The following is a 25,480-nucleotide window of genomic DNA, read 5'->3' as shown; positions in this document are numbered from 1 at the left end:
TATTAGCTATTATAAGCAAAACAAGTGATATTCTATAAAACCATTGCTGCATCTCAGTGACAACACAATATTTTAAACACTGAATATAAAAACAATTGACTTTGCTGCCATCTTGTGGTCACTAAGGGAAACAGCACCTCAATCTAACAAAACAAACAAACCAAAAAATATACACAAGAATGCATATCAGAATTCACAAGGGTAATAATTTTTTCATAAACATATTCAGTTTCAAATTAGAAATACTCAACCATATAACCTCACAAAATACAAAAAAACTTTATTGACAAACAAAAACTATTTATTGATTACTAAATGAGTTATTAGAAGTTTAAAGTTCAAATGAAAAACGTTTTTTAGAACTTTTTTAGAACTTCTACAAATGTTTCAGTGACTGCTGAAAAGCTTCTTAACCTCGTAATCAGACTCATTCTTCTCATGCAGGAACCTCCAGCTCAGTGATGTTTGATGGTTTCTGTGTTGCAGCTGCCTTCTTTTAATCCCACCAGAGATTTCCTATCAGGTTTAACCCTCAGAATTTCAAGCTTTTGAATCAAACACACAACAGAAACTATTTCCATATTTACACTTTTTCCTCATTTCCAGTTATTTCTGCTACTATTTACCTGCTATCCTCACAAAACCAACTCCAGCTCAGCTGTTTTTTGGTGCCACCGTTCATCAAAAACATCTTCTTGGCTTTATTCCAGCCATAGAGGAGCATTATTTTTCTTCTTTTTAGACACACATAGAACTTTCTGCTCACTTGTTGATCTTTGGCTGCTCCTGATTGGACATTACCGTCAATTTAAGCTCCCTGATTGGTGGAAAGTTTGACAGGAAGTGGCTTCATCATCATCTCCAGGTCTAAATAGAGGTCTCTTAGCAACATAGTAGTGATAGTGATCATTTTATGATGGAAATGTGATAAATATATGCTGTTATCATGGATCATTGTGGATTTACCAGATGGAGTCTCTGAATAAACACCACATTTAGTGGCTGGCTTGTAAACCTCCTGGACGGGATATAAATGTCTGGAAAACTTCCGTAGATCACCTAAAGGGTAAGCTATCCATAACAATTTACCACAAACAGTAACGCACTACTATTCCTCCTGAGTCACTGCTGACTAGATCAGTGCGATCAAGCTGAGTTGTAAGGGGTAAACCTGGTGACTGCGTTGTCTCCAAGGGATCTTTGTCTTGCTGGAAAGTCTGTTGATCGCCAACAGAAGGCGTAACATTCCTTTTTAAAATGAGCTGGTATCGCTGGGAATCCATGATCCCAGGTACACAACCAAGACCACCAGTTCCTGATGCAGAAAAACAGACCCACATCATGAATGATTCACCTCCACGTTAGTCACCGCTGGTCCATATTTCCACACAGTTTGCATTCGTCAGTCCACAGAGCAGTCTCCCTAAACTCTAAACTCCTCCTGGCTTCTTCTGCTCGATGTTCCTTGTGACTGAGTGGAGTATGAAGTCCTTATATTATATATATTATATATTATATTTTCTGATGAAGACTTCTCCCAGCCTTCATCAGGTCATCCTGTAGATGTCTTACAGTCAGACAGAGGTTTCTCTTAGCTGTCCAGACTGAACAGGGCTTTTCATGAAATTTTGGACTTTGTTTCACAGCAGGACAGGTTTGCAGCTGATTTAAACTTCCTTCTAATGATCCCCATGGTGTCTCTTGGAAAGTCATTTTCTTTGCAAATCTGCTTATGCCCATGGTCTCTCAGGTGAGAAGAAATGATCTCTTAACTTTTGTGGAAGCTCCTTTTGTCTTCCTCATGACTGAAATTCACCTGAATACCTTTATGAGTGGATTTTGTATCTGCATGGCATCTGAAGCAAATGAACCACTCAACTCATAAAAAGAGTTTTGCTCTTTAAAGAAACTTTACTTGATCAATCCTTATCCTCAATAATAGAGAATGCTTTAGTGATGATGATGAGCTGGTTTCGTGCAATCTTCCTGCAGGCGCTGGATCTGCACCACACTGTTGCACCATATATATATATATATATACTGTATATATATATATATATATATATATATATATATATATATATATAATTGATTTTTTACCATTTACAAGGTCATTACATCATGTGCCATCCACAACAACATCTGCCTCGGGGTGGGGAGCATTGCAGACCCAGAGGAAGAGCCTGTGAAGGATGAGCCAGAGGATGATGGGGGAGATGGAGTTGGAGGCAGCCAGTGGTGCAGCCAGGCGGTATCGACTGTCAGCCGAGGTGTCTGCCCTGGAGGAAGTGCCCCTTGACCATGAGTACTTATAGAGGTAAGTTAAAGAACAGGTAAATAGCTGGAGTTGCAAGGAATTAATGATTCCTGCTACTTATTTTTGTCTCTTTGTGACAGTAGTGACCTGGCAGCTGTCGACTTTGCCAGCCTTGCAAACCCAATCAGTGGACGATGTAGTGGACATGGAAAGCTCTATGGAGACCACCCTCAAGTCAGGGTCTCGATTGTGGCATCCAGCACTGCCAGGACCTCCCTGCTAGGTTATTGTAAATAGTTTTTCAGTTTTTTTGATTTTTTTTACATATTATTTATGCAAATAAATAATAATAAAAAACATTTGTTACATGAAATCATTTTTCCAGGAGGGAGAACAACCTGTCCATCCTCTCCTCTGCCTCCGTCTGCAGCCTCATGTCTTTTCTAATGAGGTCTACAAGCTAATCGAAGCTCTCCTCTTCCTTCTGCCTCACCCTGCTTCTGGTTCCTCCCTGACTTCCTCCATCAACTGGCTACTCTGCTGAATTTGGCCCTGGTCTGTCCCCCTCAGTTGAGGCGATTAGGACATGGGGGTTGCTGGACGACCTCTGTCTAAACACTTTGTCAATAAGGACAAACCAGGGCCAAGTTGCAGCCGTGGGTTTCCCTGCTGCACCCTCTCCAGTCCCTGGATACGTGCCATCCTTAAGCAGAAAGACATCACTCATAATAGTCATCAGTAGCAGCAGAGGTAATCACACAAGTATCTTTATTGGGCAAAAAAGCAAAGGCAAAAGTTATGCTACATAACATTTTTCATTTATATCTTTTCTTTAGGTTATCCCACTTTTGTTTTTGCTTGGGCTGGAGTCACCTTCTCCTGGAGGCCCATTTCCTCCAGAATGGTTCTGATTGAAAAAAGCAGAAATACATACCAGTTATTATTCGATTCACAGCTGTACAAACCTGAAGAAAGAACTGTGACGTAAGGAGCTGCCAAGTGTTCTGTTTTGCTTGTTACTTTGCTTGTACACAATAACTAATGGCTAATATCACTGTATACCCATCATAATGACAAATAACGTCCTCAAGTGAGCTTGTTGACTAACCTTCAACCAACACTGGCTGAAAACTTGGCATCCCTCATTGTTTGCCCTTAACTCTATGAAATGGGCCTTTTGGTCCCTGAAGAAATAAAATAAAATAAAATAATAGTTCGTAATATAAACCGGCTATGTTATTTCACTGTTTAAAACATTAAACATTACCTGTCATTGTGTTTCTGTTACTCTAGAATGTATGTCCTGAAAATATTAAAAAATGTGATTCTTTGAAAGCATTTAAAAAGATGTTTAATAATTATAAAACTGTTCTTTACACTGATGCCTGAGACACCTCGAGAGGTTATCTGTTGTTTTCTAGCCAGTAGACACTTAATTAACCCCTTAAAAATCCACAAGTATCAAGTACTGTATTACAATGTTTTAATGCCACTGTTTAACAAACATGCTCTTTTATGTATTTGGCTTAGTCACATTTCTACTAAAGTGAGGTAAATGAAATACTTACATGTAAAAACATTTTCCTCTGCACTCTACTGCTGCTCATGCACCGCCATCTTGTGTGAAATGAATTCTGGGAGAAAAGAGGCCATGAAGGATCCACCTCCAGCAGCCTTCGCTACCGGCCAAACGGAGTGCGGGTTTGTAGGGTGAATTCTGAAGCACCTTCCACATGGTAAAAGTGCTTGGTGCCACTGTGACGTATGTAGCCCACGAACCTGCACTTGGAAGTGCTCAGACCTGAGTTGGGACACAGCTCGTGTAACCACGTGAGATACTTTGTGCTTTGCCCAGGAGTCTTTTATTTAGGGGACTAAGATGGTCCCCTGAGCTCTTCATAGCTCAGGAATCACACCATCACAAACACGAAAATATAAATCAGAGTACTGCAAATCAAGAAAGAGCAGCTATCCTACCTCCATTGGACTCCTGTCCCTGCAGACCCTCTGCATTCATTACATGGACCTGAGTGACCAGCTGAGGGTAGCCACACATTCCCGTCCAACACGTCTGAGGAGGCTCGTCCAGAGTCAGCTCTCTGAGAAACACAGACAGGTGAGAACTTACCATCACTGATCTGGAGTTATCTAAAAATGAGCCACACTCGGCTGTAAGTTGGTCTTCAGGGAGCTAAACTGATTGGTCAGATCATCTGCTTCTCAAATAAGATCCTGTTAGAGTTCTGCTGTGATTACAGAGTTAGACTAACTGGGAAGAAACCATCCTGGTGAAGATCACAGTGGGATTTTGTTCATTGACATGAGGTAGGAGACAGGTCGGACGTTTTCCTGATCATCACTGTGCTGGATTATAACTTCCATGTTGAACAGACTTTTTTCTCTGGGCTCAGATGATTTCGGACTTGTGGGATTCATCAACAGCTGGTTACTGGCTAACATGCTACGAATGGCATCCGCACGTTTGATAAATACAGATTTATTTGTTGTTCTTACGAACATTATAAATTTCATTTGTAGGATGGAGTTTAGGACAGTTGCTACGAATGGTTTATAAATGAGAGCCCAGGTCAAGTGTGTGACCAAGTCAAGCTAATAGGCTACATTTTAAAATGAAATATGGAAAAATTTACTTCTGAGCCAACTAGAAATCTGTCCTACATGATTTTATCTTGGCGGGGTGGAGAGCTCCTGCTTTTTTGCTTCCTGCTTTGCTGCCGTGCGGACGCTTCCTGCTCTGCTCTCCTTTCTGCTTGCATTTTTCTTCTTTTTTTCTTCTTTTTTCTTATCTTTACCGGCAAGAAATTTAGGAACAAGGACTCCTGGTCACTTATAAATCACTGGAACGAATATATTTTTTGATAAATTTAGTTGATTTCCATCGGAGAACTAGTGGAACGATGTCTCCTAACCCTGCAGTATCAGTGAGCTGCACTGAGTGTGAGCAACTTTCTTTGAGGATAACACAGCTGGAGAAGAGGATTGAAACACTGCAAGACATTCGTGTGAATGAAGAATTTATTGACTCTGTAGTAGCTTCTGTACAAGCTACTGAGTTGTCAAATGGATTGAGTCACATCTTCATACGCGAAGGCATGTCGAATGTGGAGCCTCCCGCTACAGACCTGGCTGATACACTTCCCTGGATATGTTCAAATGACATTGGAATAGCTGAGGAAAATCCCAAACCGGACCATCAGACTGATCTCTCCTTCTGGAACACTGTTGGTGCCAGACCAAAGTCATCAACCCCGGCCAGAACCTGGTCTGATGTTGTTCGTCGCAGAGGTAAATCCAGCAGGAAATTTAAAGCTCCAGCACTCACTCCACCATCTGAAGTCTCACTGCATAATAAATATGATGTGTTGAGTCATATTAAAATGAATGATGATGAATGTAATGCAAGGATTTATCAAAATTCAAGAAATAGCCCTAAAACTCAGCCCAGGGCTAACCAGACCAGGAGGAGAGGCCAAAATCCCACAAACAGGAGGACTAGAGAAGCTATCGGCACCTCCACACAAAAACAAATAGACACAATTCTGATTGGGGACTCCATAACACAGCATGTCAGGATGGCAAAGACGGAAAATTTAACACTTTTTGATACATCAGTCAGGGAACTGACAGAGATGTTGCCGACCATTCTGTCTTCACATCCAGATGGTATGAAGATTATTGTCCACACAGGGTCTTTTGATATTCTGAGGAGGAAAATTGGCTCTGAGATCCTGAAAAAAGACTTTTCTCTGCTGTTGGAGAGACTGTGTCAGTTGGGAGCACACCATGTTTACATTTCAGGACCCATTCCTACAGCGGGTAAAGGAATTGAACTTTTCAGTAGACTTCTTGGCCTGAACACATGGTTATCAAACGCATGTATCACCCATGGGATAAAGTTCATTGATAACTTCAATATCTTTTGGAACTGTAAGGAGCGATTCAGACCTGATGGTGTGCATCCAAATCTAACTGGATGCAGATTACTTGGTGCACACTTGCGTCATGCTGTTGGGACGGCAAACCCAAACATGAGTGTACAGATAAGAGCGAAGGACACAGCAGAGAAGCGATCAACTGCCAGCTCTCCCCCCTCACCAGACCCTCTTCTCCACATCACCCAAGGTCTTAAAAGGATGTCTCTATCCAGGTCTGAACCCCAGCGACCACCATCTACCAAGAAATACAGGGCTCCCCCCCCTCCCCCTCCTCATCCTCCTATTAGATCATCTGTCCTGACCGAGCAGGGCATGGGAGGAGGTTCCCAGAGCAGCAGAATTCACAACAAAGATAACATGCCATGATGCGTTCAGGGTCCTTGCTGTAGTTTTGCTACTACTGACAGCTGTTCTGAGATCAAGCCTGGACCCAGTAGGATTCCTGTGTTAGTTAGTAAAATAAGGAATCGAACACGGTCAGCTTGTGGGGTGAATCGATCTAATCTGTTAACTGTACCTTGTATAACTCAGAATACAACAGAGACCAGTGTAAACTTCATAAAGCTAGCTGTACTAAATGTTAGATCTCTGTCCAACAAGTCACTGTTAGTTAATGACTTCATCATTTCTCACAGTTTAGATTTTCTTTTTCTGACAGAAACATGGTTAACAGAAGACACAAGTGCTACAGTTCTTAATGAAACAGCACCCCCTCATTTTAGTTTCATGAATAAATGTCGAAACGGGAGGAAAGGGGGAGGAGAAGCTGCCTTATTTAAAGATTCATTCCAGTGTAAAGAAATGTCATTTGGTGATTTTACTTCTTTTGAATATCTTAGTTTTATTTTAAGGGGCATTCCTAAAATCCTATTTCTAATCATCTACAGACGTCCAGGACACTGTGTAAATTTTATTGATGAATTTTCTGAATTATTGTCGGTTATCTCTACTGATTTTAACCATTTCATCTTAACTGGGGATTTTAACATTCACATAGATAACATGACGGATGGTAATGTCAAGGAATTTTCTTCCATATTGGACATGTTTGGTTTGTGGCAACATGTTAAACAACCGACCCACATTCGAGGTCACATTCTGGACCTGGTTATTTCAAAGGGTGTTGATATTTCTTCTGTTGCGGTCACTGACTTGGCCTTGTCTGACCATTTTTGTATTTTGTTTGATTTACTGATCACTCAGAATGTTCAACCAACCTGCTTCTCCGTTAGGAAGAGGTACATTAATGAAAGAACAAGTGCTAAGTTTGTGGAGGCCATAGCTATGTTACCAACAACCAGTGCAGAGTCAGTTGATAGACTCCTGGATAATTTCAATCTGAAAATCTTGAATGTAATGGATGCTGTTGCACCGATAAGAATCAAGAGCAACTTGAGCAAACAGAAAACACCATGGAGAAACACCCCTGTGGTTACCAGCCTAAAAAGAGAATGCAGAAAAACTGAGCGGAAATGGCGGAAAAATAAACTTCAAATTTACTATGAGCTGTACAAACAAAGCCTGCGTAACTATAACAATGAGTTGTGCAAGGCCAGAGAGCTGCATTTATCTGAAATGATTAACAGGAATGTCAACAATTCTCGCACTCTGTTTGCTATGATTGAAAAACTTACAAATCCTCCTAAACAGATAAGCCCAGAGCTCCTTTCCACTGAGAAATGCAACCAATTTGCAAACTTTTTTAGCCAAAAAATTAAAACAATTAGGCAAAATATTAATTCCACACAGTCAAACAAGAAAATTAGTCTGTGTCTAAAACCCGGAAATAATTCTGATGTCATGTCACAATTTAAAATGGTGAATTTAAAAGTCCTACAAGAAACAGTTTGGCATTTGAAATCAACAACATGCACTCTGGACATGATACCATCCGACTTTTTAAAAACAGTTTTTACCTCAGTAGAAAGTGATCTCCTACTGATAGTTAACAGCTCACTGGCATCAGGCATTTTTCCCAAGTCACTAAAGATAGCTGCTATTAAGCCACTCCTAAAGAAAAGGACTCTAGACGCCTCTATAATGAACAACTATAGACCTGTCTCTAACCTCTCTTTTATTTCCAAGATTATTGAAAAAGTTGTATTTCACCAGCTTCATGACTTTTTAAATGAAAGTGGAAATCTTGATAAATTTCAGTCCGGCTTCCGACCTCATCACAGCACTGAAACAGCTCTGGTCAAAGTGTTAAATGACATTAGGTTGAATACCGATTCTGGTCAAGTATCAGTCCTGGTTCTGTTGGATCTCAGTGCTGCGTTTGATACTGTAGATCACAGAATCCTGTTGCACAGGCTGGAAAACTGGGTTGGACTTTCTGGAGCGGTCCTTAACTGGTTCAGGTCCTATTTAGAAGGCCGGAGTTATTTTGTTACGATCGGCAGCTATGAATCCGAGCGAGTGGCCATGACTTGTGGAGTCCCCCAGGGGTCAGTCCTTGGACCTCTTCTGTTCAACTTGTATATGCTCCCTTTGGGTAAAATATTACAAAACTATATGTAACCCCTGACTAAGGTTAAGTAAGTGCAGAATATGCAAACGTATGAAACAGTAACTAGATTCGGCAGGAGTACAATGACAACCTGAGTGAGTGCAGAAGGAAATGGCTGGAAGCAGGAATAAGTGACCGTAACGATTGTTATTTGTAGAAAAAATTAGAAAAAAAATAAATTGCACATTTACAAATTCAATAACAGTGACAATGATACTAAGCCGGCATAAAACAAAACCCCAGTCTTTGAGCTCAATATTTGTCTTTAAGTCGTTAGTCGAGTCAAACTTTCTTTTTAGTTCAGTTCTGTTCCTGTCCGCGGGTTGGAGTTGTTACCACTTTGCTGATGAACTTCAAGAAGAGGATCTTTAGACAAGAGTTCCATTCAGCTCAGCTCTGGGTTCAGGCTCGCCATCTCCAGCCGGAGAACATCAGGTATCCAGGAGTCCAACTTGTCAGTGACTCAACCATCAGGACGGAAAAACCTAGCCTGCACAACAATAATATTATTGTATACAGCTAAATATCTCTTCTCTCCCACAGCCATAGCTTTAGTTTTTATCCTCTTTTTCTTACTACCATTTAACAATAAACAATAGTGTTTTACATGCATGTTTTTAACTCAGAGTATCTTTTGTTTTACATGAAATAACTTTTTAACTCATGTATCACAAATAAATGAATTTCTCCTATCCCTTTTTTTTTTAAACTCAATTAACCATAATTTTATGATTAATTTACTGAAACCAATTAAATTATTGGTTTTAAACCATCTTTCAGATTTTATACATCATAACATGAAATATAACAATAATTTCCTTTAAAGTCAACAGATACTAATAAACCCTTATTTAGCAACTATTTTTAGCATTACTTTGGTTTATCGGTAAGCTTTCACATAGTAAAACAACAAAAATGTACATTTAGCATCTTATAAACATGGCATTTGACCAAGAAAATGGTGAAAAATAACCAAAAATGCTTCGTTACCCTATTGCAAACTCAAATTCCACATAACAAAACTCAAATTCAATCAGAAATAGCATTTCAAGTAGCTTTTACACAATAAACATTCACCCACGATTAGCGTTAGCATAAAGCTAATCTCAACCTAGTGCTAGCATGTCCTTCCTAGCACACACGTGGCTTCCACTCACCAAGATGAGGTGTCAGCACGAGCACAGCAAGGGACACAGCCATATGGTCTCTCTGGCTCATATTCCCTTCCACCAAACGACCCATAAGGTGTGGCTCGGACTGTCTACAATCTCTCTTGTTCATTCTCAGAGTGCAAAAAAACGCTAACTAGTGCGTGTCTCAGTCCACTGCTTGGAAGGTGGAACTGATATTACTCTTAACCAATCAGAAAGTCATTATCACATAACGTGACCATGAAACAGGAAGATAGTGAAGCAAAATGGACTGCATTTCCTCTTTTCAAAATAAAAGTTTTTCAAAATAAAAGCGTACAATTTTATTCCATAACAGAAAAAGGGGTCATTTTCTACACTGGGTTACACCCTCCCCTGTTAATGATCATGCACGTCTCGTTGCATGTGTAACCGTTACTGTCAATTTTTGGTTGCAAGGGACTCTGAGAAGGCTATACTCAAACCCTGAAACAGTGACTTAACAACAGTCACTAGAGGGTTTCCTAAGTCAGGATACTCAAGTCTTTTAGGAGGTTGTCTGATTCTTTCTGATCGTCTCACAGGCTGGGTTGTAATGGGATCATTATTGTCCATCTCATCAGGTGAGTCAATTGAGTGGTTTCCTTCATCCTCAACTGAATCCACAGGAGGTCTTTCTTGAATTGTTAGGCCTTCATTTTCCACAGGTTTATCATTTCCAGGATCATCTCCATCCAGTATGTTTTCCACAAGGTTGTCAGTTTCATTATTGTCTCCATCCACACTCGCATTTTCCTTCATATCAGGTTCTGCATGAGCTTTAGCTCCCGATAAGTCACAATCAGGTGGGTTTGTCATATCCAGTTGTCGAGGTTTCTCACACTCCGTCACAGTAGTAAATCTGGCAATTTCTTCAGATGGGGATTCCTCAACCCATTGAATCAAATGTTCATTGTCAAGATCGGTTAAGTCTTCAAGATCGGTGCTTACTGTAACAACAGTTTGCCGTGTCTTAGGACGGTGAATCGGCGCACCTTCAGATATTTCTGCTGTGGCAGCAGAGAGGAAACTACAGGGAAGCAAAAGGTCTCTATGTAGGGTTCGCGAGGGACCTTGCTTTGACTCAGGTTTAACAGTATAAACGGGCAAGTGACCTGCACGCTTGACTACAACGTGCACGTCTGCCTCCCACTTATCCGCTAGCTTATTCTTACCACGCAGTCTCACATTCCTAACTAAAACCCTATCCCCAGGTTCAAGTTCAGAGACTGTGATTTTGCGGTCAAACCTGGCCTTGTTTTTTTCTGCCACTTTCCGAGCATTTTGAGAAGCTAACTTATAGCTTTCCTCAATACGTTTCTTGAGACTTTCAACATATTGCACATGAGTCACCTTCTGATCTTTGTTGAGGGGAAGTCCAAACGCAAGATCAACTGCCAATCTAGGTTTTCTCCCAAACATTAATTCATAGGGACAAAACCCTGTTACGTCACTACGTGTGCAGTTGTACGCGTGTACTAATGGCATAACATAATCTTTCCAGTGGGACTTCTGTTTGGATTCAAGTGTTCCCAACATGCTAAGCAGCGTCCTGTTAAATCTCTCAGTGGGATTGCCCCGCGGATGGTAAGGGGTTGTTCTTATTTTCTTTATGCCTGAGATTTCACAGAGGTCTTTTATTAGCTTTGCTTCAAAATCAGGTCCCTGATCACTATGCAGGCGCTCAGGTATGCCATAGTGAACGATAAACTGGTCCCACAAGCACTTGGCAACGGTTTTTGATTTTTGATTGGGAGTAGGCAACGCCAGGGCAAATTTAGTAAAATGATCGGTCATTACGAGGATGTTGCTAGTGTTGCTGCTGTCAGGTTCCAGACTGAGAAAGTCCATACAGACTAGCTCTAAAGGTCGGGTAGTGGTTATGTTGACAAGGCTAGCTGCTTTCTCAGGGGGGGTTTTTCTGCGTGTACATCGCTCACAAGTTTTTACTTTTTGCTCAACATCTGTTGCCATCCGTGGCCAGTAGAAGCGTGTTCTGACCAGATCAAGGGTTCTGTCGATTCCCAAGTGGCCCATATCATTGTGCAAACTTTGGAGCACAGGAGCTCTGAGCTCCTCTGGAAGAACGAGCTGATGGGTCACTTGGTCCCCATCCCGTCTTTTTCTGTATAACACTTCATTATGAATCTCTAACCGATTGAGTTCTCTGAGCAAAAGTGGGAGACCTGGGAGTTCCTTTCTAGCAGTTGGTGGAGGTGCTTGACCATTTTCCAGCTGTTCAATCACTTGGCGGATTGTTGAGTCCTCTCTTTGTTTGTCTCTCAGTTCTGACTGGGACAAGGCAGGAATGGTTGGTAAGCCGCTGTGTTCCCCTGAAACATAGATGTCTGGGATCGCGTCAGCAGAGACGGTAAGTGACTCTACAAGAGTAACACCCCTATCCTGACTCTCATCTCTGATCTTCACAAAGTGGGACTGACAGATTGCTTGGACAACATCACTATCTACAAGCTCTGTGGTGTTGGTGTCAGCTAAGTGGCTCTCTACGAACCGGCTCACCCGCTCCTGCTCCTTCATGGACTGGACATCATTTACAAGTTCACCATGAGGACGTCTAGATAGTCCATCAGCGTCTAAGTTCTGCTTGCCCGCTCTATACTGCAACTTAAAGTTGTAGTTAGACAAAGCTGCAAGCCACCTGTAGCTGGTGGCATCTAATTTAGCAGAGGTCAATATGTATGTGAGCGGGTTGCTATCTGTAACTACCGTGAACTGTCCACCATACAAATAATCGTGAAACTTTTCACTCACTGACCATTTGAGTGCTAAAAACTCTAACTTGTGAGCTGGATAGCGCGCTTCACTTGTCGATAACCCTCGACTGGCAAAAGCTATGGCCCTGAGCTGACCCTCCTGCTCCTGATACAGTGCTGCACCTAAACCAGTGGTACTGGCATCGGTATGCAGTATGTAGGGCAGTTTCGGATCTGCAAAGCCTAAAACAGGGGCTGATGTTAGCTTTTCGATGATGGAATCAAATGCTTTTTGACAGTCTGTGGTCCATCGGCTTTCAAAAGGCAGTTTGGGATCAAAGTATGTCTGATCAGTTTCTTTGGACTTTGACTTTTTGTGGAGTGGTGGGTAACCCCGTGTGAGATCATTGAGTGGGCGTACAATAGAAGAGTATCCCTTTATGAAGCGTCTGTAGTACCCTGAGAACCCTAAAAAGGATCTCAGTTCTTTGAGATTCTTGGGCCGTGGCCAGGTCTTAAGGGCCTGAATCTTTTCGGGATCTGTCTCAACACCGTTCTCGGAGATCACATGGCCAAGGTACCGAACTGTTGTTTGGAAAAATTTACATTTTTCAGGCGATAACTTTAACCCATACTCCTTAAGACGGTGGAGTACCCGCATGAGCCGCCGTTCGTGTTCTTCCAAACTGTCAGAAAAGATTATGAGGTCGTCTAAAAAGACTAAAACCTCATGCAAGTTCATGTCACCAACACAACGCTCCATGAGCCGCTGGAAGGTGCTTGGGGCGTTTGTTATACCCTGCGGCATGCGGTTAAACTCCCAGAATCCAAGTGGCGTTACAAATGCAGTCTTTTCTTTGTCTGCTTCTTCTACCTCAATCTGGTAATACCCAGACTTAAGATCAAGTACTGTAAACCACCTGGATCCTGAGAGGGCCGAAAACGTCTCCTCTAGGTTTGGAAGAGCGTAGGAGTCTTTTCTTGTTTGCAGATTAAGTTTTCGGAAATCTATGCATAGACGCACGTCATTGTTTCGTTTTCTCACTACAACGATGGGGGATGAGTAGGGTGACTGGGACTCTCTTATCACCCCTGCAGCAAGCAGCTCTTGGAGGTGTTTACGTACGGCCTCAATGTCTTGAGGGTGTATAGGGCGCGCACGGTGCTTAAAGGGAGTTGTATCTTGAAGACTGATGGAATGTTTCACTTTGCTCGTACATCCAAAGTCAAGATCATGGAAAGCAAACACTTCAGGAAGGTCATTGAGTTGATTGGTTATCCTGTCTTTCCACTCTTGTGGAACAGGTGAGTCGCCAAAGTTGAAACTCAGTGTTGCCTTGTTGGTGTTAGGTTCGGTCTCACTGCTTACATTGTGCTGAGACAGGATACAATGGAAAGCTCCCAGCTCTGCGATGACGCAGGTAGATGGAATTGTGACATCCAGCTCTGTTTCATTTGAAATCATTACAGGCACCTTGTGTGGATATCGGGCCGGGAGCGTTATCAAGCATGTTTTAACACAAAGGCCACCTGGCAAGGAAGACTGAGAGGGATGTTCAACTAAGGCAAAGGTGGCTATAGCTGCAGAGTGAACGTTGGCAGAACCCTCTAAGACTACAGTTTGGCCCGCTGGAATAACAGCTGTGGCTTTTCCTGCCAAGGTAACCAGCCCAATATTCCCATCTTTGTTCTGTGTATGTCTTAGTTCAAGAGTTTTCAAAAGCGCTCTGAATCCATAAGGACTGGGTAAAAACTCAGGATTTTTGATGCCCAAAAACTCTTCATATAGAACATCAAGCGTGTTTGTTCCCACTAGCACAGGAGTCTGAGGGTTTGGGTGAGTGTCTGGGACAACAAGAGCTAAGGTTGGTATGTCAAGCTCAGCATCTAAAAAGTCTTTTGGAAAAGTAACACACATCTCTATGTAACCTAAATAGGGGACAGGCTGCCCTGCTGCACCCTCTACGTCCAAAAGGTCATAGAGTGGCTTAAGTTCTTGTTCTGGAAGGTTCTTTTTGTAGAATGACTCAGTGACAGTAGTCACTTGCGACCCGGAGTCAAGAAGACAGTTCACATCAATGCCTGAAATGCTAACTACAGCTGTGCATTTAGAGCCAATTAGCCCCTTTGGAAGTTTGTAGCTGTGAGGCTTAGCAACAGACTGCTTAAGGTTAGCTCTTTGCTTGTTCCTAGTGGGACATGTTTGACTGGCTGCAGTCCCCATTTGCCCCGCAATAGGGACTGGCTTTAGTTTAACTGTTCAGCAGCTGAGGGGTTGTCAGCTTCCCATTTGTTTTGTTTCTCCTTAAACAGTTTTCGCTTTTCTGAAACTAAAGCCGGGTTTGGTTCGTTTTCACAACTCGGCTTGATATGGCCATCCTCTCCGCACCGAAAACAGTACCATGGTTTGGGTGGGGTACTTTGAGTTCTAACTCTTTGTTCTGTGGTCACTTTGTCTGGCTTTCTTTTATCTTTTGACTTTGTATTGGATGCACTTTTTGAGTTTGGAGCTTTTGGGTTTGCAGTTAGCTTTACTAGCTGACTTTGGAGTTCTGCAACTTGTCTTGAGAGTTCTTTAATCGAACTTAAGGTCGTATTGTTTTCATTTTCATTTGAGCCGCATTTCACAGTTTGCATATGTGAGGTCACCTTCTGTTTTGTGCTGCCCAAATGTTGTTTCATGCGCATGTTTTTTGCAGCATTCTGGTCTTCTTCAGTTCGTAACTGACGAAGCAAATCCGGAAAGGTAGGGGGGTTCGTTCGTTTTTGTTTTAACTGAAGGGCATTCAAAAGGGAATCATCCCAACAACCGCGACAAAACTGCGTGACAAGAAGTCTGTCAAAATCACTGCTTAAAGCACCACCACGTTTCACAGTGTGAGTTAGGGCTACTTGAAGGCGTTGCAAGTAGGATGATGCTTTCTCACCTGTGTTCTGGAAAGTGTCTAGGAACTTAGCATAAAGCTCTCCACCATCTTGAACCGTCCCATAAGCAGAATCCAAAAGCTGAAGGTATTCTGAAGGTGGGCTGTTGGTATTCAAGTGCTTAACGACGTCAGCTGCTGGGGGTAAGAGGGACTCAATGATCTTTCGTGACTGCTGCAGTTTAGACATGGAAGGATCAGTCATGATTAGCTCCACACTGGAGCGCCAAGTATCATAGTCTGGCTCATAAGTTGGTCTGGGGTCTTTGCCAGAAAAAACTCTGAGCTTTTGTGAAAACTGTAGCCCAGAATAATCTTCTCTTTTTACAATATGCTCAACAACAACGCGTTGCACTTCTGGGGGGTTTAAGTCACGTGCAGACATGGTGGGCATTTGTTGAGCTTGCTCTGACTGGCTCAATGGTTGGAAATGAGTAGTTTTGGCTGAAGTCTGAGAGTCAACCAACGAAGACTCAGGTGAGTTCTCAGGTAAGTTTGTTGGCTCTGATTGTACATTTGCAGGTTCAACTATTGACTCTGAGATATGTGACATCATGTCTTTCAGGACATCTGCAAAATCTTTGCCACTCATCTTAGCTAGGTGTTTAATCTCCTTGAGATACGACTGGGTTGTATAATTTCCAACATGCTGTGTGTAAACACTAGCGAGAGATTGTATAGTATAGCTAGCTCCACTGCCAGACACATGAGTAGAAGGCAATGGGTCAAGACCATCAACAGAGGCACCTGAGTTATACTCAATAATAACACTCCGGGAAAAATCAGATTCACGATCAGTGACTTTTAAAATTCTGGAAATTGACCCATACTGTTTCAAGAACTCGGTCACTTCATTAATTTGTTCCTCTCCAGCAATTTCACCCACAATCACCGCATTTGGGACCTTAATAGATTCACGTTCAATGATTTCCATTTCTTAGTATGTTACAGGCTAATATAGCACTAAAGGAAAAGAAATTAAAAGTCTCCTGGCTGGCTCGCCAAATTTTATTGTAACCCCTGACTAAGGTTAAGTAAGTGCAGAATATGCAAACGTATGAAACAGTAACTAGATTCGGCAGGAGTACAATGACAACCTGAGTGAGTGCAGAAGGAAATGGCTGGAAGCAGGAATAAGTGACCGTAACGATTGTTATTTGTAGAAAAAATTAGAAAAAAAATAAATTGCACATTTACAAATTCAATAACAGTGACAATGATACTAAGCCGGCATAAAACAAAACCCCAGTCTTTGAGCTCAATATTTGTCTTTAAGTCGTTAGTCGAGTCAAACTTTCTTTTTAGTTCAGTTCTGTTCCTGTCCGCGGGTTGGAGTTGTTACCACTTTGCTGATGAACTTCAAGAAGAGGATCTTTAGACAAGAGTTCCATTCAGCTCAGCTCTGGGTTCAGGCTCGCCATCTCCAGCCGGAGAACATCAGGTATCCAGGAGTCCAACTTGTCAGTGACTCAACCATCAGGACGGAAAAACCTAGCCTGCACAACAATAATATTATTGTATACAGCTAAATATCTCTTCTCTCCCACAGCCATAGCTTTAGTTTTTATCCTCTTTTTCTTACTACCATTTAACAATAAACAATAGTGTTTTACATGCATGTTTTTAACTCAGAGTATCTTTTGTTTTACATGAAATAACTTTTTAACTCATGTATCACAAATAAATGAATTTCTCCTATCCCTTTTTTTTTTAAACTCAATTAACCATAATTTTATGATTAATTTACTGAAACCAATTAAATTATTGGTTTTAAACCATCTTTCAGATTTTATACATCATAACATGAAATATAACAATAATTTCCTTTAAAGTCAACAGATACTAATAAACCCTTATTTAGCAACTATTTTTAGCATTACTTTGGTTTATCGGTAAGCTTTCACATAGTAAAACAACAAAAATGTACATTTAGCATCTTATAAACATGGCATTTGACCAAGAAAATGGTGAAAAATAACCAAAAATGCTTCGTTACCCTATTGCAAACTCAAATTCCACATAACAAAACTCAAATTCAATCAGAAATAGCATTTCAAGTAGCTTTTACACAATAAACATTCACCCACGATTAGCGTTAGCATAAAGCTAATCTCAACCTAGTGCTAGCATGTCCTTCCTAGCACACACGTGGCTTCCACTCACCAAGATGAGGTGTCAGCACGAGCACAGCAAGGGACACAGCCATATGGTCTCTCTGGCTCATATTCCCTTCCACCAAACGACCCATAAGGTGTGGCTCGGACTGTCTACAATCTCTCTTGTTCATTCTCAGAGTGCAAAAAAACGCTAACTAGTGCGTGTCTCAGTCCACTGCTTGGAAGGTGGAACTGATATTACTCTTAACCAATCAGAAAGTCATTATCACATAACGTGACCATGAAACAGGAAGATAGTGAAGCAAAATGGACTGCATTTCCTCTTTTCAAAATAAAAGTTTTTCAAAATAAAAGCGTACAATTTTATTCCATAACAGAAAAAGGGGTCATTTTCTACACTGGGTTACATATAGCATTAGTTATCAAAGTTATGCAGATGATACACAACTTTATGTGTCTCTGTCACCAGATGACTGCAGTCCAATAGACTTAATGTGTCAGTGTCTGGAGCAAATAAACACCTGGATGAGGGAGAATTTCCTACAATTAAATGAAGATAAAACTGAGATTATTCTGTTTGGTAGCAAAGAGAAGAGGGTCAGCATTGGCAAACACCTGGAGACTCGGGCTCTTAAAATTACCAACCAAGTTCGTAACCTGGGAGTGTTGATAGACTCAGATCTGACTTTCAGCAGCCATATCAAAGCTGTCACTAAGACAGCTTTTTACCAGCTCAGAAACATCAACAGAATTAAAAGTTTAGTCTCCCAGAAAGACCAAGAGAAACTCATCCATGCATTCATCTCCAGTAGACTGGATTACTGTAATGGTCTTTTAACAGGACTTCCTAAAAAGAGCATTAAACATCTGCAGCTCATCCAGAACGCTGCTGCTAGAGTTTTAACCAGGACTAAGAGATCTGAACACATCACACCAGTTTTAAAATCTTTACACTGGCTTCCAGTCAGTCACAGAATAGATTTTAAAACCCTTCTGATCATTTACAAATCCCAGAATGGTTTAGGCCCAGAATACATCTGTGATATGTTCAGAGAATATAAACCTAGCAGAGCTCTTAGATCCAAAGACTCTGGTCAACTAGTCCAGACCAGAGTCCAGACTAAACATGGAGAAGCAGCATTTAGCTGTTATGCTGCAAACAAATGGAACAAACTGCCAGTGGAGATTAAACTTTCCCCAAATGTAGACATTTTTAAATCCAGGTTAAAAACTTTTCTTTTCTCATGCGCCTATGCATGAAATCTGCACGGTAACTTTTTTTTTTTTTTTTTTTTTTTAACTTATCTTGCTTTTAATCATTTTAATGTAATTTATTATTTTATTGTGATTATGTGTTGATTATGTGTTGATGCCTTTTACTATTCTAAATATCTGTAATGTCTTTGTTTTATGTAAAGCACTTTGAATTGTCCTGTACATGAAATGTGCTATACAAATAAACTGCCTTGCCTTGCCTTGCCTCGATTAACAAAAGCCACACTTTCTTCTTCATATTTACTTGCAGTCTGAAGGCACATCAGTGAAGACACGGAGCAGAAAGTCACCCTGCTGCCCGGGGTCAAAGGTTGTGGGGATGATGACGTAACGACCTTCTTTCAGCTCCTTCCTGAGGAAGACGCAGCGCGAGTTGATGTAGATGGAACCTGCTACTTTCTGCTGGGCTGTGTGCATCCGATACTTCCGATTCAGCTCCACCTGCAGGTTTACAGAACGTTACTGCGGAAATGTGCCGATAATCTGCTGTTCTGTCTGCAGTTTGTGCACATGTGTTCCTACCCGGTGAATATCGAAGCCTATAGCCAGGTTTTCCCCTTTGCCTTCCTTGGGTGTAGCTCTCTTTTCTTTCTGCTGCAAGCAGATCAGCACCTCGTCTTCCACCTTCTTCACATCGAACACATACTGAAAAAAGCAAAAGAAGAAGAAAAGAGCATTTCACACCCCAGCACTGGTGACACACCTCTCAACAACAACAGGAGCTTGTGGTCGGACCTGAGGGTTCTGCAGAAAGGTGGTCTTGTGATTGATGCAGCCACCAGATCGGTTGCGAAGGGGATCCTGACGGTGGATCCAGGAGCCCCTCATCACCTCCTCCTCCCAGGTCTTGTGGATGCTCAGGTAGGAGGTGTTGATGAGGCGGCAAAGGATAAGATCAGTGAAGTACTGGCAGAAGTCGTCAAAATTCATCCTGCAGAGGACAGAGAGGAGAAGACCAGAGGAAAAACAAAACACAGTCAGTACAATGAGGTGACGTGCAAGCTTCCTATTTGGAGCATAAATATCACTACTTCTAGTTTTAGTACAACTGGAAAGACCTCTTGGAAAGAAACTTAGAAAAAAATTAATAAACCCATCAAGCAACCCATTAATTTTGTGCAATATATATATAAATATAAATATATATATATATACATATATATATATACAGTATCTCACAGAAGTAGTACACCCCTCACATTTTTGCAAATATTTTATTATATCTCTTCATAGATAAACACTATAGAAAATAAACTTTGACATACAGAATATCAAAGTTTAGTTTCTTTTTAGTTAGTGTATATCAAAGTTTCAGTTCTATAGTGTTGACACATGAAAAGATATAATAACATATTTGCCCAAATGTGAGGGGTGTACTCACTTCTGTGAGATACTGTTCACTATCAGATATTATTCCCTCTGTGTTTTTAAAAGAGGACATCTTCTGCTGACTTGCATTTGCTATAGTCTCCATCTATCACCTCACTTACCCTCTGCTTAAAAATTGTCCATTTACAAGGACTTGGGAAGTCTCCTAACACCTTGTGTGAATCGGTTGAGCTCTTGTTATATTTCTGTTTCTAGTTTTGTTCTATCACGTTGGTCTGTAATTTCGGTGTTTTTGACATTCATTGTCACATCCTTGTCTAGTTATGTTTCAGAGGTCTATAGTCACAGAGCCGTTGTGGCCCCAACATCCTAACTCCTCCCCGTGAGCTGGCATTCAGGTCCTCGCATCAATACCTTATGACACAGTCATCGTCACCAGTTGACACAAACATCTTGGATGTAAAATCTGATGGAAATCAAGCTATTTCTTTTTACAACTCCATATTTAAAGAAGTTTATCACTAAACTCTGCGTCATACCATGTAAACAGGAAGTCTGTCTAACAGCATCTTTTCGCCCAGCTGATAAAACCCCTTGAAAATCATAAAAACTTTTCAGATTTATTTAAATTTATTTAGATTTTATTTAAAAACATTTTTTGTTGTGATACTAGAGGTGTCATTAATTAGCTGTTACAACAACATGATTATTTAAATTTCCCAGAAAAATCACATCAGAATAAATTAATTAGGATTTCACGTGGATTTCTCACCAGAACTCGCCGTCGTCCTGCACGGTGACGCCCAGCTTCTCTCTCTCACTCTTGCTCACCTTGTTCCACTCCTCCGAACTGCAGCGAACAAAAACAACAAACAAGCTTCTCATTAAAACAGAGGCAGATCTTCAGCTCTAGTTTCAAACTGTTTTTTTTACATTTGATTACATTTTCCTAAACGTATCAATAGTTCATTAGCTCTATTAAATATTGTGCAGTTGTTTTTTTTTATTTTCTTTTCATTTCCCTTTATTCTTTAACAGAAAAGATAAAAAATCTTTTTCAGTTTTTCTTTTCCTTCCAGCAAATCCCCAACACCCAAACAGCAAAATAATCTTTAAATAGTCTTTATATAAAATTTAATATATTTTATATTTTTGTCTTAACTTTCTAGTGGTATTAAACAATCAGACAGAGGCAATCAACTCATCTTCTAGATGATAGAAAGGCAACAGGAAGGCAAATAAGCACTAGTTCCAACCAAGGTCTGCAGAATAGCATCTCTGAACACACAACACGTCCAACCTTGAAGCAGATGGGCTACAGCAGCAGATATAGGATAATGCACCATGTCACAAAGCTCTGATCATCTCGTTTCTAGAACATGACAATGAGTTCACTGGACTCCAATGGCCTCCACAGTCACCAGATCCCAGATAACAGACATGTTTGGGCCGAATCCAGGCTACTTTTGGCTTATGGCATCGGCAAGTGTTGTGTGGGCCAGAAGCGGACCAGATGTTAGTTGTTATCCTGGATGTAGTATTTTGTGGGCCTGGAGGGGGTCCGAATACAGAAAGCCTTCCTGGACATCGATTAAGGCAATTTTCTTCTGGGCTATATCTGGTGGTCATGTGGCCAAGTTTTGGCAGCTACACTCACATTTTGTCAACGCTGTGAGTCAAGGCCACATTTTTTGCTATCTGGGTTGTTGAATCTATGAAAGCTATGAGAAGGGGGCGTGTCCAGATCACATGGGCTGACAACAGGGGTGCCTCAGGGCTCGGTGCCCGGCCTTCTTCTCTTTTCACGATACACCTCCTCACTCAGTGCAGTCATTGGCTCTCATGGTTTCTCCTACAACTGCTATGCAGATGACACTCAGCTTTTCCTTTCTTTCCCACCTGATGACACAACCGTCTCAATGCGAATATCAGCATGCCTTGCTGATATCTCCGCATGGATGAAGGATACCCACCTTCAGCTAAATCTGTCCAAGACTTAGCTTATTGTCTTTCCAGCCAATCCTTCTTTACCACCACAGATAAGTGTGCAGCTTGACTCAATCACACTAGTGCCTACATCTTCTACCAGGAATCTTGGTGTCATGGTAGACAACCAGCTGACCTTTAAGGACCACATTGCCTCGGTTTTGCCGATTTGCTCTCTACAACATCAGGAGGATCAGACCCTACCTGACTGAACACACGACCCAGCTCCTGGTCCAGGCTCTGGTCATTTCACGCATTGACTACTGCAACTCCTTACTGGCTGGCCTGCCTGCATGCTCAGTTAAACCTCTGCAGATGATCCAGAATGCAGCAGCACGTCTGGTCTTCAGTTACGCTCTACCAGTGAAAGACGCCTATTGCTCCCACCACAATGTGGCGCAAAATCAGTAGCTAGACTCTTCTCCTCTGTTGTTCCCCGGTGGTGGAACGAGCTACCAAACTCCGTCCGATCCGCAGAGTCCGTATCCACTTTTAAGACCAAGCTAAAGACTCAGTTGTTTAAGGAGCATTTCCACATTTAGCTTAACTAAATGAGTTAGAAAGATTTGTCCAGCTTTTTGGCTCAACCAAGTACTGAAGAAGCTGTGTGCACTTATGACCAAGTTGATATTGTGTGATAAAATCATGCACTTATGACCAAGTTGATATTGTGTGATGAAATCGTGATCCTGTATTTAAATAAAATGACTAAAAAAAAAAAAAAAAAAAAAAAATTATATGCACTGCACTAGCACTACATGACAGCACCTGGGTCCAACTGGACTCAAAAGCGGTCTGACTATCACTTAATTATGACGTCCCATCTTGTTTGAATTCATGCTTGTGTTGTTCTTACTCTCAAATGTAAGTCACTTTGGATAAAAGCGTCTGCTAAATGACTGTAGAATAGAATAGAATAGAATAGAATATGAAACCACAAATTAAGGCAGTTCTGAAGGAAAATGGTCCAACCCAGTTCTAGTAAGTTGGACCTGATAAAGAGGGGGGTGGGTCATAATTACAATGTGAAGTATGAGACTAATAAATGCAGCTCTTGTTTGTGTAAATCACAACTAAACATAAAGCTCCAGCCTGATCAGAGGAGCCACATCAGTTCATGTTTCATCTCCGTTTACAGTAACAGCTTTTATCAAACTGCATTACTCATCACGGTCAAACGAACGATTGAGAGAACACAGATGACGTCTCTTTAATGATATCCATCGCTTCCAACCAAATCAAAATTCAGACTCCATAATCAATCAGCTTTACCACCTCCCTGTTTGTTTCATCAGCAGTCACAGAGATCTCTGTGTTATCTCCTCTTGTGAGAGCTCCAGCAGAAACTAGCAGCAACCTGCTCTTATTCCCTCTGAGGCCCATTAGGTTGATTGCTTTTCATTTTTCATTGTCTACATGACATTTCCCATTTAGATGTTTTCCTGACTACGTGGTGTGCATTAAACACGAGATGGTCTTTGTCCAGTCTTCTGGTGTTTACTCATTCATCACATGCGGGACAAGCGAGTCAAACTGAACAGGACCGGGGATAATGCTCACTTTGATATTGCAGGAATTAGTGGGATTGTTTAAGCTGATGAACAACAAGGTCACAAACTGCAGGATTAATTCATTATCTATGTTGTCATGGAAATGTGATTTTAGATGAGGAGAGCTCAGTGAGCTTCATGATTAACCCTCTGATGCTTATTTGTGACTAATTGCTTCCGGTCTATTTAAATTTAATTTCTTTTTATTTTATTGACTTAATTAATTTATTCACCTTTATTTGTGTAATTGTTTTCACATTATTTATTATTTTTTTTCCTCATTTTTTGGAATTATTCTATTTAATATATTCAGTTTTGCACTTACTGGAGGGCTTTGTAAATATTCTATTTATTTTGTTTTTATATAATTGTAAATAAACTGAGGCATTAAGGGGTTAAAGATGTTGTGGTTCCTCCCTGCCTGCAGGTGGCAGCGTTGACATTACCTGTCGCTCCATGGGCCGCTCCACTCCTTCTCTCCCCAGGGATTCCTCATTCGGATCATGTGCAGCTTCTCTGACTTAAAGAAGGCCAGCAGTCCGTGTCCTAGTCGCACCTTCCGGACATCCGTCACCGCGTAGGCGTGGCCTTTGACCAAACCGCAGTCCAACCGCGCCTCCATATCCTCCACCGTGGTCGCCTGGAGGAAAGCATGGTGGTCAAAACAAATATGCTTCTCTCTGCCAGTTTGCTGTCAGGTGAGGCCGACACCTGAAATCAAACCACTTCTCAGAGACAAGTGCTCTATGGACTTGTTGCCATGGTTACACAATATGAAATGTGATGAACATAAAATGTGTTAGAATGACCGAGAAGTGAGTTAAAGTGTTTTGAAAGAGAAAATGTCCTCCTTTGATTCTAAACTTTTACTTCAAGAAGTCTTTTTTTAAAAAATGATCTGTGTTAAAAATGGAGTCTAGCTTCTCTGCTTCTGGCCAAATTAAGAAGGTCCATAGCAGCCAGGTGATGCTGATCAAATGCATTGTGTTGTAGAAAAATTACCAAGAGTCTGGGATGAGTGAAAGCATATAAGGTTTATTACAGGAGAAGTATAAAATACAGGCAATACTTGCAAGTTCGAGAGCTATCTTGCTGACCCCAGAAGCCGACAAGAGGACTCTGCCTTGCTGCACTTTCGGAATCAGTTTTATTCAACCTGATCCTAGCTGAAGGCCAGTTTCTAAACTGATAAAAGGAGAAGGGAGACTAGAAGGCGCCCAGTGTCTTACTGTCTCGCCCAAACAGGCTGCTATTTTCTAAACAACTGTTTGTATCTAGCAGCTGCCCATCAGTCTCAACTTTTCCCCATATCACGAGTCTGGAAGAAAAGTGGTCAGCCTGACCTCACACAAGAACCCAACAGGAGGATAATAACTTTAATGTTCTATATAAGGAAAATACACATTATGAAATGTAATTGAGGGTAATAAATGAAAAAATGTATTATAAGAATAAAAGAATGATTACACTTGTGATTATTATATGAGTAAACATGATTGATTACCGTATGCATTAAAATTACTTCCACAATTGATTAACTGATCATCAATGTGCGGTCTTCTATAAAAGCAGAAGTTTGGTCAATTTGCTGTTCTGCAAGGAGAAAAGACATCCCAGTGATCTAAGCCTATGTGCACGTTGCAGGTCTTGATGCTTCTGTTGTTTTTTTTTGTTTGTTTTCTTTTTCTTGCATG

General features: G+C 41.1%; 2 protein-coding genes across 7 annotated transcripts in view; both read right to left on the bottom strand.

The window, feature by feature from the left end:
• Nucleotides 1–25,480, bottom strand: part of capn5b (calpain 5b) — a 110,883-nt gene that overhangs the window by 16,327 nt on the left and 69,076 nt on the right. For 3 of the 6 annotated variants that reach the window (XM_042008980.1, XM_042008982.1, XM_042008981.1), the window contains exons 6-11: nt 24,233–24,426; nt 21,023–21,100; nt 19,657–19,852; nt 19,444–19,566; nt 19,166–19,362; nt 4,235–4,356 (exon numbers count right to left, since the gene is read on the bottom strand). In XM_042008980.1, the coding sequence (XP_041864914.1) occupies nt 4,235–4,356; nt 19,166–19,362; nt 19,444–19,566; nt 19,657–19,852; nt 21,023–21,100; nt 24,233–24,426 (910 nt within the window). Of the gene's footprint in view, nt 1–2,658; nt 3,169–3,825; nt 4,160–4,234; nt 4,357–19,165; nt 19,363–19,443; nt 19,567–19,656; nt 19,853–21,022; nt 21,101–24,232; nt 24,427–25,480 lie in introns of those variants that run through there. The other 3 variants (XM_042008985.1, XM_042008983.1, XM_042008984.1) reach the window with 3 other exon arrangements.
• LOC121654728 lies at nt 8,761–12,589 on the bottom strand. Its single transcript, XM_042008979.1, has 2 exons — nt 9,880–12,589; nt 8,761–9,212 (listed from the first exon to the last, which is right to left on the bottom strand). The coding sequence occupies exon 1, from the start codon at nt 12,427–12,429 to the stop codon at nt 10,294–10,296; it is 2,136 nt and encodes a 711-aa protein (XP_041864913.1). The 5' UTR covers nt 12,430–12,589; the 3' UTR covers nt 8,761–9,212; nt 9,880–10,293.

The sequence above is a fragment of the Melanotaenia boesemani genome, chromosome 15 (genome assembly GCF_017639745.1).
Source record: "Melanotaenia boesemani isolate fMelBoe1 chromosome 15, fMelBoe1.pri, whole genome shotgun sequence".
Taxonomy (NCBI): domain Eukaryota; kingdom Metazoa; phylum Chordata; class Actinopteri; order Atheriniformes; family Melanotaeniidae; genus Melanotaenia; species Melanotaenia boesemani.
The sequence above is the reverse complement of the archived record's forward strand: the minus strand, read 5'-3'. Positions and strand labels throughout refer to the sequence as shown.